General features: G+C 48.3%; 1 protein-coding gene and 1 pseudogene across 1 annotated transcript in view; both read right to left on the reverse strand.

Annotated features, from left to right (window-relative positions):
* Positions 1-3,842, reverse strand: part of LOC149469361 (uncharacterized) — a 28,411-nt gene extending 24,569 nt beyond the window's left edge. Inside the window, exon 1 of the mRNA XM_089669378.1 lies at positions 3,768-3,842. Coding sequence (XP_089525504.1) covers positions 3,768-3,842 — 75 coding nt within the window. The remainder of the gene's footprint in view (positions 1-3,767) is intronic.
* A 3,650-nt stretch (positions 3,843-7,492) lies between these two features.
* Positions 7,493-14,491, reverse strand: part of LOC149469362 (NACHT, LRR and PYD domains-containing protein 3-like) — a 58,715-nt pseudogene continuing 51,716 nt past the window's right edge.

Raw genomic sequence — 14,491 nt, forward strand, 5'->3', positions numbered from 1 at the left:
CGACGTGTGGAGCTGTAACTACGGTCAGGGACAGTACATGTCATTTACGGCCCACTGGGTGAACGTGGTGCCGGCACAGCCGCACCAGCAACTTGGACAGGTCACGACGCTTTTGCCTCCACGTTTGCACGTCCTTGGTCCAGCAAACATGTCCGCCTCTACCACCTCTTCTTCCGCCGTGTCCTCAGCCGCCACCCCCGTGCCAAGTCCCATTACCCGACCGGCATATCACATGTGCAGGGCGCAACGGTGTCACGCTGTGCTGCACCTGGTATGCCTTGGCGAACGTAGTCACACAGGGGAGGAACTTCTGAGTGTAATGAACAGAGAAATCGACAGATGGCTGTCTCCGCGCAAACTGAAAATCGGAACCATGTTGACCGACAACGGAAAGAACATGGTGTCTGCTCTGCGTCAAGGAAGGTTGCGCCATGCATGGCTCACGTGTTCAATCTGGTTGTCAAGCGGTTCCTAAAATCCACCATCCCACTGCAAGACATCCTTAAAATGTCACGTAAACTGTGCATGCATTTCAGCCATTCCTACACCGCAAAGAACACCCTCATTGAGCTGCAGCGGCAGAACGGAATTCCACAGCATCGCCTGATCTGCGACGTTGCAACAAGGTGGAATTCAACCCTACACATGTTAGACCGCCTTTACGAACAGCGAAAGGCCATCACCGATTTCCTGATGTTACAAGCGGATAAAGGTACTCCCTGTGTAACTTAGATGTCAGCCATTGGCAGCTCATGCGTGACACCTGCCGCTTGCTCAGGCCCTTTGAGGAGGCCACGCTATTCGTGAGTCGGCAGGACTATGGGATGAACGACGTCATTCCTCTGTTGCACGTCCTGGAACAAATGCTGTTAACAATGGCTGGTCAGGGTGCGGTAGACGTGGCGCACAGATCTCAACGCCACATGACCCCTGTGGGGGCAGGACAGGAAGAAGAGGAGGAGGTAGAGGAGGACATTGGTGCTCAGGAATTATTGAGTGAAATGGGTGGTTTTTTCACTCAGCGGACAGGAGTGGAGGAGCAGGAGCATCTGGTAGAGGAGGAGGAGGAGACAGAGGACCCAGACGCACCGTGGCAGTATGCTGTGGAGATGGAGGCAGGGAGTCCCTCGCATTCCTTGGCACAAATGGCCCATAGCATGCTCGGTTGCTTGCGTAGCGACAGCCGAATAATAACCATCAGACAGAGGGATGACTTTTGGCTGTCCACCTTGTTGGACCCTCGCTACCGTTCAAAAATGGTGGCCTTTTTCACACCTGCTGAGAGGGAGGCCAAAATAACGTACTATAAAAACCACCTATGTAGTCAGTTGGTCTCTGCCTTTCTGCGCCAACGTCCATCCTCAGACACTGTGGGCCCTGTGCGCTCGCGTTCCACTGCCATGGCAGCAGGGGAGGGGTGGGGTGGTAGGAGCAGTGGCAGCTCCACCAGCAGCGGCTGCCTCAGTCTGCAGTCGATGATGAGTAGCTTTCTTCACCAGCACAGTGAGGAAACTACTAACCAGCCGCAGCAGCAGCAGCATCAGGTGGACCTGGAGCAGGACCTCAAACAACAGGCTTGGGCCTACTTGGACAGCACCCTGCCAACCGAGGTAGACAATCCCCTTGACTACTGGGCAACGAAACTTGACCTTTGGCCCCAACTAGCTGAATTTGCCCTTGAAAGGCTGTCATGCCCGGCCAGTAGCGTGGCATCGGAGCGCGTGTTTAGTGCGGCAGGAGGTATTGTAACTCCGCGGAGGACACGACTGTCCACCCAAAGTGTGGAGAGACTCACGTTTGTGAAAATGAATCAGGCGTGGATTAGTCTGGATTTCAAACCACCAGTTCCTGACACAACTGACTAAATCCGCCATGAATCATGCCCCAAACATGTTATTATTTTTAACATAGGCCTCTGTATGGCCTTCAATTTAAGCTGCTTACGCTTCGCCACTCTGCCATGGGCCCCTGTACCGCCTCCTCATGCTGCTGCCAGGTCCAGAGTGTCTCATGGGTCCCTGTACGGCCTCCCATTGCTGCTGTCTCCATCGCCACACTCTGCCATGTGCCACTTTCAGGTCTCCTCACACTGCTGGTGGGTTCCATTTTGTCATAGGGTGCTGGCAGATTACGGGCCTCCCATTGCTGCTGCCAGGCCCGTAATCTGCCATGGGCCCCCGTACCGACTCCTCATGCTGCTGCCAGGCCCGTAATCTGTCTTGGGCCCCTGTACCGCCTCCTCATGCTGCTGCCAGGTCCAGAGTGTCTCATGGGTCCCTGTACGGCCTCCCATTGCTGCTGTCTCCATCGCCACACTCTGCCATGTGCCACTTTCAGGTCTCCTCACACTGCTGGTGGGTTCCATTTTGTCATAGGGTGCTGGCAGATTACGGGCCTCCCATTGCTGCTGCCAGGCCCATAATCTGCCATGGGCCCCCGTACCGACTCCTCATGCTGCTGCCAGGCCCGTAATCTGTCATGGGCCCCTGTACCGCCTCCTCATGCTGCTGCCAGGTCCAGAGTGTCTCATGGGTCCCTGTACGGCCTCCCATTGCTGCTGTCTCCATCGCCACACTCTGCCATGTGCCACTTTCAGGTCTCCTCACACTGCTGGTGGGTTACATTTTGTCATAGGGTGCTGGCAGATTACGGGCCTCCCATTGCTGCTGCCAGGCCCGTAATCTGCCATGGGCCCCCGTACCGACTCCTCATGCTGCTGCCAGGCCCGTAATCTGTCATGGGCCCCTGTACCGCCTCCTCATGCTGCTGCCAGGTCTAGAGTGTCTCATGGGTCCCTGTACGGCCTCCCATTGCTGCTGTCTCCATCGCCACACTCTGCCATGTGCCACTTTCAGGTCTCCTCACACTGCTGGTGGGTTCCATTTTGTCATAGGGTGCTGGCAGATTACGGGCCTCCCATTGCTGCTGCCAGGCCCGTAATCTGCCATGGGCCCCCGTACCGACTCCTCATGCTGCTGCCAGGCCCGTAATCTGTCATGGGCCCCTGTACCGCCTCCTCATGCTGCTGCCAGGTCCAGAGTGTCTCATGGGTCCCTGTACAGCCTCCCATTGCTGCTGTCTCCATCGCCACACTCTGCCATGTGCCACTTTCAGGTCTCCTCACACTGCTGGTGGGTTCCATTTTGTCATAGGGTGCTGGCAGATTACGGGCCTCCCATTGCTGCTGCCAGGCCCGTAATCTGCCATGGGCCCCCGTACCGACTCCTCATGCTGCTGCCAGGCCCGTAATCTGTCATGGGCCCCTGTACCGCCTCCTCATGCTGCTGCCAGGTCCAGAGTGTCTCATGGGTCCCTGTACGGCCTCCCATTGCTGCTGTCTCCATCGCCACACTCTGCCATGTGCCACTTTCAGGTCTCCTCACACTGCTGGTGGGTTCCATTTTGTCATAGGGTGCTGTATGGCCTCCCATTGCTGCTGCCTCCACCGCCACACTGTGGCTCCACACTCTGGTTTTGGCCCCGTGACTGCCCAAATGAGTGAAGTGTGCGGTGATTCTAAGATCAACGGCACTCATCTGCATGTCATACTGACTGACAGTATTATTTCTCTTCCCCAGCAGACTCCAAGGGCATTTAAATTAAAGGTACAGTGTTCTGCACTAATATAAAGGCTCTCTGAAGCCTAGAAACACCCTTTTTATAAGTTAAATTCGCAGCGAATATATTCGCCTCAAATCAAATTTATTCCTCGAATTCGCCGAATCAGCCGAATCGAATTTTTGAATACTTCGCTCATCTCTAGTCACACACCTCCTCTGTGATTTCCAACACTCTGACCTCTCTCTGCGGTGGGGGATGTTGTTGCTGTCGGTAACTGCCATCGTGGGTGACTGGTACCAATGATCACAGTTGCTGACCTCAGCTGCTATAGATAACCGTTGTCCTTAGCAACCTCTGCTGTTCTGGATACAGTGTCCGTGTACTTCAACAGTAGGGGCTGCAGACTCACTCCCACATTTCCTCTGCAAGGGCACACATGGCTCTCCTCCCCCTCCTCCTTACAAAGCCTCCTGGTCCTGTAGTCCTGTGCAGTATGAAGTTCCATTGTCTGCCTCTGTGATGAAACTGCAGCTCCCACAAACACTCCAGTACTGCTGACAGCTCAGCCAATCAAACCCTTTCTGACAACATGCAGAATTAAAAGGGAAACAGTTCTTTAAAAGGGAAACAGCAATGGCCCCACTACATATGGTGATTTCTCTGTCTACACGCATGGCTGAGGAGGAATGACGTGTGGGATGAAGGAAGTATTAAGAAGCCGTGTATAACCATTTGAGAAGTGGAATCATCTGACACGCTGAGGAATCATTATATTGGTCCTGTGAGAGCGGACACAAGTGTTCTATGACCTCACTTCATGGATTGGTCATATACCCCAGGGGAGAGCACATGTGGCGGTGGGGGTCACTAATCACACTACTTTTGGCACATAAAAGGTGATGATAAAGACTGAAGCAGTGAGAGGCGGTTTATAGCACCATTGGTAGGCACAGAACATATATCATAGCACTTTTTGTTAGACTGCACTATTGTGGAATTGTTTTGGATGGTTCATATGATTTCTTTGAAGTACACATTTGATGGTTTTTAAAGGGAAGTGCAGCACTGGTGGATATTATTTTATATAACAGCTGCAAAAGACAGTCAGACATAACCTGATTAAGGACAAGAATAAGACGCATGAAGGCTATTTGCTGGCACTGGTACTAGATTATAATAAAGAATGTAAAATAATACAGAGACACTGGACAAGTTTAAAAGCAGATAAATATTTGTACAATACTGCAGACACAATATGAATAATAAAAAATATGGTTAGCTAGCATCACAATAGAAATCATTCATATATATGTGGAGAGAATAGAATAATAAGACATTTGTGAGCCTTTATGGCTTCTGAATAATATTTGTGAGCTGTGGACATGTCATGTGGATATGGCATTGTATTTCATGAGAATGCTTTCAGGTTACAATAATATGGCAGCAGCAACCAGGTTCATACAAATGGAAAGTTACCATGACAAATGTAAACACAAGGGGGAATATAAAAGTGTTGATCCATCCCCCATAGAGTCACGTGGTATAGTGACGTAACACATAGGGAGGAGCCGATGATGTCACACCGCTCTGACCGAAAAAACCAGAACACTGTATTGTGAAACACTGAGGGAGTCTGAATGCTGAAGGGGCAGTGCATGTGCTTTTCTGTGTGTACCGGTTTAGTGCACGTTATAATGCGAGTGTATTTTTTGTAGAATTGTTTTTAATAAAGGCCGGTATTTAGATGGAAAGCACTATGATGGCTCATTTTCTTGAGCTACTATGAGGTAATCAGAGGACATCTATCTGTGGGAAATACCTGGATGGAGGTGGATTGAGAAATCTGTGCTCCATGGAGGGCATCTGGTCGGGAAGGAACATTAGATCTAAAAGTATAAAGCATATTGTCTGGACTAATAAAAAGAATAATCCAACACAGCAAAACACTTTTCTCCTGCGTTGGGAATGGACTCGGTAGAACCAGTAAGAATGTTCTGAAACATGCAATGCTTGCTGCCCTCAACAGACCGGGGTGATCCAACTTCACTGAATGCAAACAGAAAAATAAAAAGGGCGCACCGACCTAGTACATTATCGTTTAAAATATTTATTGGAAAAACAAGGTAAGAGGAGTGCAGACTCTTGAAGTGTTGGCTCTGAGCAAGAGGTTGTGGCCTCAAAGCGCGTTAGCCAGTTGGTCATCCAGAGTTCCATCGTATGGACTCAGATGCTGCTTGGATATAATATCTTGTCCGGTGTGATATGCCTGTGTTTTTATGTTCATTGTGAGTATAATACTTACCTTGTTTTTCCAATAAATATTTTAAACGATAATGCACTAGGTCAGGGCCCCCTTTTTGTTTTTCTATTTGCATTTAATAAAAAGAATATACTGAGCATGTGGTTAAGAAAAGTACATTGGAATACATGCTGGATTTGCACATTTATGATAATTTGATACATTTAATTATCTTTATGATATGCAGTTTGAAGGTAGAAGGAGAATATCGAGTGACACTGAATTTGTAACTTTAATATTATTATGTATATGGAAAGACAGTTAACCGTGGCCAGCAGTACCACATTTATTGTTTTTTCTTTGATCTTGCAGGACTTTTGTAGGTTATATTACTGTATCTTCAACACATATTTAATACTGCTGTTATCTCCAGTACTGTTCTATGTGTGTGATTTGTATTTCTTAGATCTGTATCTGGCGATACAGAGACTAGTGGTTGGAGCACCTTCAGATCCAAGTCCGGTATGTCCTCATCTGTCCACAGAGGGGAATTGGGATGAAGGATGGAGATCACCCCCCTCTGTCCTCATCCATCCACAGAGGAGAATTTGGATGAAGGATGGAGATCTCCCCCCACTGTCCTCATCCATTAACAAGGGAGAATTGGGATGAAGGATGGAGATCACTCCCCCCCACTGTCCTCATCCGTGCACAGAGGAGAATTGGGATGAAGAATGAAGACACCCCCACACTGATCTTATCTGTCCACAGAGAAGAATTGGTATGAAGGATGGAGATCACCCCCCAATGTCCCCATCCATGCACAGAGGAGAATTGGGATGAAGAATGGAGATAACCACCACACTATTCTTATCTGTCCACAGAGAAGAATTGGGATGAAGGATGGAGATCGCCCCCCACTGTCCTCATCCATCCACAGAAGAAAATTGGGGTGAAGGCTCAAGATCGCCCCCCACTGTCCTCATCCTTTAACAGAGGAGAATTGGGATGAAGAATGGAGATTGCCTCACACTGTCCTCATCCCTCCACACAGGAGAATTGGAATGAAGGATGGATATTGCCCCTCCCCCACTGTCCTCATCCGTCCACAGAGGAGAATTGGGATGAAGGATGGAGATCGGCCCCACTGTCCTCATCCATCCACAGAGAAGAATTGGGATGAAAGATGGAAATCGTCCCCCACTGTCCTCATCCATCCACAGAGGAGAATTGGGATGAAGACTGGAGATTGCCTCCCGCTGTCCTCATCTGTCCACAAAGGAGAATTGGGATGAAGGATGGAGATCACCCTCCCCCTGTCCTCACCACACGGTAACTGTGTTTTTAGTGTCTTCTACTTCTGTAGGAGGAATCTTCATGTCATGAACAGGAATTTGAAGCTGGTCTCATCAGTGGTGGCAGTTTTGGTGTGAAGATCCAAAAATCACATTTTTATTTTGTAGTAATGAATACATGATGGAGTAACAATACAATATAAAAATGGAGGAATTGGAGGAAGGACAAATCACTCATTCCAGAAGAACGTCCAGTAGAAATCAGTCAGTAGAATCATCATCTGAATGTGAAGGAAAGGAAAATGATGAATAATCAGTATCATGAACAGGTCAATCTGATATGATTCCATTCTGGACATTCTCTTCATATCAGGATCCGAGTATTACCTATATAGATCTAGTCGATTTCCCAAAGACCATTTTCTAATCTTCTTCTGGATATAGACACATTCCAGTAACCTCTACCACTGCATAGAAGAATAAATGGAGAGTGTTAGAGGAGGAAATGTTCCTGTGATGATGGAAAAGGGGGAGCTCACAGTGTGCTCTGTAAGAAATGATGGTTATTTTTATATATGTAGCCCCAGCCCATCAGGAGCGGCTGTTGAATTTGGGTTCCCCTATAGTCCTGCACTGCCAGTCCATTAGCATTCCCCACACACACATTCATCCATGGTCAGAAATCAGCACAAGTGACTACGTACGCTCTAGACCTCTCTCCCGCACAATTCTTGCTCCACCACTCCTCACTCCCTTTTAAGACATACCGTAAATCGTTGGCCCTGTATATGGTAAATGCAGCAAAACAGTGTATCCCAGTTCATTGGCGCTCCACACATGTCCCTACTATTCGAGAATGGTTTACCAGGATCAACAAAATTGAGGAAATGGAGGAACTGATTTCTGTGGTGCAGCAACGCCCCAGAGATTCAGGAAAACATGGGAATGTTGGAGTCACTTCAAAACCACCACTACCTACCACACAACACTGCATGTCCAATCTAGACCCCCAGACTGAATGGTTATACATAATGATGTTTCCGAGAATGCCCAGTTCATTAAGGAGATTTTAGATTTACAATTAGATGGGTTGAAAACTTGTTGCATAACGGGCGTCGGAGTGTTTGACCCATATCTGGCCCTATTGATTGTCCATATGCACAAGTGACTACGTACGCTCTAGACCTCTCTCCCGCACAATTCTTGCTCCACCACTCCTCACTCCCTTTTAAGACATACCGTAAATCGTTGGCCCTGTATATGGTAAATGCAGCAAAACAGTGTATCCCAGTTCATTGGCGCTCCACACATGTCCCTACTATTCGAGAATGGTTTACCAGGATCAACAAAATTGAGGAAATGGAGGAACTGATTTCTGTGGTGCAGCAACGCCCCAGAGATTCAGGAAAACATGGGAATGTTGGAGTCACTTCAAAACCACCACTACCTACCACACAACACTGCATGTCCAATCTAGACCCCCAGACTGAATGGTTATACATAATGATGTTTCCGAGAATGCCCAGTTCATTAAGGAGATTTTAGATTTACAATTAGATGGGTTGAAAACTTGTTGCATAACGGGCGTCGGAGTGTTTGACCCATATCTGGCCCTATTGATTGTCCATATGCATATTATCTGCTAAACTAAATGATGACTTTACCGGCTCGGCTCCTACATAAGAATATGATCCATTTAACCGCACTTATCTGTCCCTCCATTGCTTCTTCTCCTTCCCCCAAATTCATATTTGGAGGAGGGAAGGGGAGAAGGGAAAGGGGAGGAAAGAGAAGTAAAGGAATAATTTACTATTGTTTTTGGATAAAAAAAAAAAAGAAATCAGGCCTTGAGCATTGGTTTTGTTTTTTCATTAAGGGGATTGAACTTGGATGGGTAAGGGATGCATAAGATGCCCAAGGGAACTGAAATCTTGAAGACACTTCCTGAACTATTAAACTGGCTGTAAAGGCTCAAGGTTTTTTTTTACCATTATAAATTCTATGCATGAAGGTAAAAAACCCTTCTCTGTGCAGCAGCTCCCCCCCAGCCCCCCAATTCTCAGCTAAGCCCCCTTTTGATCCAGTGATGTGCACTGGAGTCTCGGCTATCCTTGGATTCCCTCTTTTCATTGGCTGAGACAGCAATGGGAGCCAAAGAGAATAGAGGGGGCAGGGCCGAGCCATGACTCCATGTATGAATGGACACACGGAGCAGCAGGTGCCCCCATAACAAGCTGCTTGCTGTGGGAGCACCTGACGGGGGAAGGGGCCAGGAGAATTTGTGGGGGAATCCAGAAGATCTAGGCTGCTCTGTGAAAAACCACTACACACAGCAGGTAAGTGTCGACATGTTTGTTATTTTTAGAAAAGAAAAATGAAGCCTTTAGTTATGCTTTAACAGCTTCTCCTTTAAAGTACACAATCCTGGTTGGAGTGCTAGCCAACAACTCCAGTGGTGATGCCCAGATTCTAGATGAACTCCTCTTCCACCCCACAATCTAGTAATTCCTTTCCTGAGCAGGGGATCAGGCTCATGTCACTTTAAGTTGGGGTGCACAGTCACTAGAACAGGACTGAAATGGTTTCCCACCAGAGTGTTCCTTCCCCTATCCACCCAGGGGGTGTTGGTGTACCCACTCAGATCCTCTCCTGCATGATCAGTGGAATGGCTTCCAGGCCTATCATCTGGGTGGCTCCCTCCTTGCCACACAGGTGGTCCTCAGGGGATCAGTGAGTCTTGAGCTTTCCTCCTCTCCAGTACCAGGCTTGCAGGCAGGACCCTCCCACCAGGCCTCCTGGCAGCCTTCCTCCCCCAGCTACATCTTCCTCTCTCCATTCCTCCACCTGACTCCCCACACTCTTGACTAAGCAGTCTCTATCACTTCCAAGAGAGTCCCATCCCCTTGCTGAGCCTCCCACCAGGGATTGGCTGAAGTCCCTTTGAGAGTGCAGCCAGCTACTCTTCAGATACACCCACTGCCTCCAAGGCCCCCGATGAGAACCTCAGAACAGGGGAAATTCCAGAGAGGCTGGCCTGCAGAGTCCCTGAGCGCTGTCCCAAATGTGACGCATCTGGCTGTTACACCCAAGCTGCTAACCAGCTCCTGACTAACCATTTAGGGTGTAATTCCCTCTAGTGTATCTAGGAGGGTGTTACATACTAATGGGAAGTATTTTCTGTCTTCCTGGATATGTGTGTGATGTGTAATGTACAAATCTGCAGCCGTACAATGTATGTCAGAGGTCTCCTATGCTGGGAGGAGATCTGATGTAGATTGTATGTAGATGGTGGGATGTGTGATCTCTTCATACCTGACCCCAGTATGCAAATACACAAAACCATCCCCTCTGTCCTCACACTTTAGATGATTAAATGTCCCCCATTTATTGAGCCCTCCACCACTTTGTGAATCACCCACCTAATACTGAGGGGCCCTCACCATGGCAGGGGCCACACACTCGTGGCCATCCAACTATTGGGATAGCAGACTGTATGCCTGGTGTGCTGGGCTGTCATGTGTACAGGCTGAGGTCTGATCAGTTATAATGATACATTGCACAGACAGCTGAGGATGGGGGGGAGTGATTTTTCTTTAAAGGATAAGTTCACCTTTTGAGCAAAAATAATAAATGCACTTTTTTTGCATTTATTTTTTTGCAAAAAATGTGTATTTATTTTTTTTGTCTACAAGAGCCTGGAAAGCATTGTGCCAGCGGTCAGCAGATCACTCGTGCCATGCAAGTTTTCTGCAGATCTGTTAGTATATCAACTCCCATACGGGATGTACGAGAAAGCAGATATACTGACAGGAAGATTCAATGAACTACCATGGCGCTCCACAGCTCTGTGGCAGTTCATTGAAAACTGCAAGCCGACAGCCGCTAAGGCTTGCAATTCATTCATTCACAGAGCGCTGTGAAGGAATTGTGGTTGTGTGGGCAGAGCCCCACATGGCCACGTGGTTCTCAAAAACGGACTAGTATAGGGAACTTCTCCCCGTATTTCTGTCAGTGGGGGGGCAGTGGGCAGCGACTGCAGTGTTAGGAACATGTTACATGCTCCACCCTAAAAGTGGGTGGAACATGTAACGTGTTCCCAAAGGTGAACTTATCCTTTAAAGGTAAAACCTTGTGGGAGTTTGTAGGACCTGGCTGATCTGATGTTCCTCATCCACTCATCTGTAACGATAAAACTTGGGATGAGGAATAAATTCTCAATCATCTGGGAAATCTGTGACTGGCACAGGAAATCTCAGTCATCTCATTATCTGTATAACTCCAGAGACCTCCAATGGGTTCTACAGACATTGTATAGAATGGTTGTCACCCCATCCTTCCATTTTCATTACAGTGCAGCCTGGGTGTCAGAAGACCTCCCAACAATGTCCCCCTTCCATCATCTCATCACCATCCAATGTGGTCTACATTTTACTATTCACATTCTAAGACTTAGTATGTGTGTTACTCCAAATATAACACTTCTTACCTTCTATATACAGTGAAGCCGGCATTTTTGAGGACCTCATAACAATGATCCATTTCTGAGTCTGACATCTTCTTATCATCATCCAATATTATCTCCAGTCTGGTCAGAGTTGGGTTTGTGGTGATAAGTGAGTGAAGATCATTACAGCACGATAATGTCACATTACAGGCAACAATACTGGTGAAAAAAACAGGAGAAGAGAGGTGAAATGTTCTTCCAGTGACTGGCAGAAGTAGTCACATTCCAATGAATAATCAGTGGGCAGGTCTTAGAGAATGAGATGTTGGGACATTCAGATAGATGATTTCATGGAATATTGGTTGGACCTCCCCTGTGAAATGGAGGTGAGTTGTCACCCACCTGAAAAGTCTGGATTTACACTCTTGCGGGTACATTGCAGCATACGTGGTGATGTACACATTGGAGGGGTGAATGGCTCCATATAGATTCCCTTTCACACTAAGCTGTGGCACATAGATGGGAACCGGCTACATAGGAAATAATGGGATTTCTACTTGACATGTGTCTCCATACAGCCAAACCCATGAGTATTGCTGCATGAAAACAATGTGAATAGGAGCTTAAGGCTGATATCACATGTATAAAGGAGACTTGACTCATCAATACTGAACTCTTTAACCCCTTCACACTGGCTCCTCCTGGCCCTTTAAGGGATTTCTGACACTGGGAGGTGGGGCAGGGTTTTGGGTCATGTGATCGCTGTCATGGCAATCACATGATCGGAGATGTCCTGATCGCAAGGAAAGATTGGGACCTTTCCATGGGACTCCTACCCATGTGCTGGGAGCTCACAGGGCATGCACTCTCAGCATGTTTGTTTACAAATGGTATGCAAATATGCGGCTGCTCGGCGTCAAGGCCCAGCCGCATTTATGTGTACTGTCAGTGTGAAGAGGTTATAGTGGTTCTAACGTTTTCTTTGACATTAATGAATTCTAAGGTAAAAAACCTTCTGTGTCCCAGGATCCTCCCCGGCTCCCTGTGGGCGGGGTTACTCGCTCTGCAGGCAGGGGTACTGCTCCTCTTGTGTGCACACTCATCAATGCCCAGGACCAGGTGGGGCTGTGTTAATGTGAAAGTCAATGGTTAGGCAGAAGCCCGGCCTACAGATGAGTTGTACACCATGTGCAGCTGTGTAATATACATCCCATGTCACTACACACCTTCCTCATTGTATGTAGCATTAGGAGGGACACACTGAGCCCATGCTCTCTCCACCAGCCCAGCAATACCTCTGCCACCTCACTCCCAGTGACAGAATGGGGTCCCGATGTACACCTAGGACGTATCTCATGTGTTCACTTCTCTTTACTCCTTCAGCTCTCCCATACCATGTGGCCAGGTACATGAGATCTCCGTACCATGGGTTTGGTCCCAGATACTTCTGGGGAACTGACCACTAGGAGATAGGCAGAACACCAACCCCCTCACTACCAGTGACAGAATGGGGTTCCGCTGTGCACCTAGGACATATCTCATGTGTTCACTCCACTCCTTCAGCTCTCCCATAGCATGTGGCCAGGTACATGAGATCTCAGTACCATGGGTTTGGTCCCAGATACTTCTGAGGAACTGACCACTAGGAGATAGGCAGAACACCAACCCCCTCACTACCAGTGAAAGAATGGGGTTCCGCTGTGCACCTAGGACGTATCTCATGTGTTCACTTTACTTTACTCCTTCAGCTCTCCCATACCATGTGGCCAGGTACATGAGATCTCCGTACCATGGGTTTGGTCCCAGATACCTCTAGGGAACTGACCACTAGGAGATAGGCAGAACACCAACCCCCTCACTACCAGTGACAGAATGGGGTTCCGCTGTACACCTAGGACATACAGTATGTCATGTTTTCACTTCACTCCTTCAGCTCTCCCATACCATGTGGCCAGGTACATGAGATCTCCATACCATGGGTTTGGTCCCAGATACTTCTGGGGAACTGACCACTAGGAGATAGGCAGAACACCAACCCCCTCACTCCCAGTGACAGAATGGGGTCCCCCTGTACACCTAGGACGTATCTCATGTGTTCACTTCACTTTACTCCTTCAGCTCTCCCATACCATGTGGCCAGGTACCTGAGATCTCCGTACCATGGGTTTGGTCCCAGATACTTCTGGGGAACTGACCACTAGGAGATAGGCAGAACACCAACCCCCTCACTACCAGTGACAGAATGGGGTTCCACTGTGCACCTAGGACGTATCTCATATGTTCACTTCACTTTACTCCTTCAGCTCTCCCATACCGTGTGGCCAGGTACATGAGATCTCCGTACCATGGGTTTGGTCCCAGATACTTCTGGGGAACTGACCACTAGGAGATAGGCAGAACACCAACCCCCTCACTACCAGTGACAGAATGGGGTTCCGCTGTGCACCTAGGACATATCTCATGTGTTCACTCCACTCCTTCAGCTCTCCCATAGCATGTGGCCAGGTACATGAGATCTCAGTACCATGGGCTTGGTCCCAGATACTTCTGAGGAACTGACCACTAGGAGATAGGCAGAACACCAACCCCCTCACTACCAGTGACAGAATGGGGTTCCGCTGTGCACCTAGGACGTATCTCATGTGTTCACTTTACTTTATTCCTTCAGCTCTCCCATACCATGTGGCCAGGTACATGAGATCTCCGTACCATGGGTCTGGTCCCAGATACTTCTGGGGAACTGATCACTAGGAGATAGGCAGAACACCAACCCCATCACTCCAGTGACAGAATGGGGTTCCGCTTTGCACCTAGGACATACAGTATGTCATATGTTCACTTCACTCCTTCAGCTCTCCCATACCATGTGGCCAGGTACATGAGATCTCCGTACCATGGGTTTGGTCCCAGATACCTCTAGGGAACTGACCACTAGGAGATAGGCAGAACACC

This window comes from Staurois parvus, unplaced genomic scaffold (genome assembly GCF_062004578.1).
Source record: "Staurois parvus isolate SC_StPar_1 unplaced genomic scaffold, SC_StPar_1.0 ptg000073l, whole genome shotgun sequence".
In the NCBI taxonomy this organism is placed as follows: domain Eukaryota; kingdom Metazoa; phylum Chordata; class Amphibia; order Anura; family Ranidae; genus Staurois; species Staurois parvus.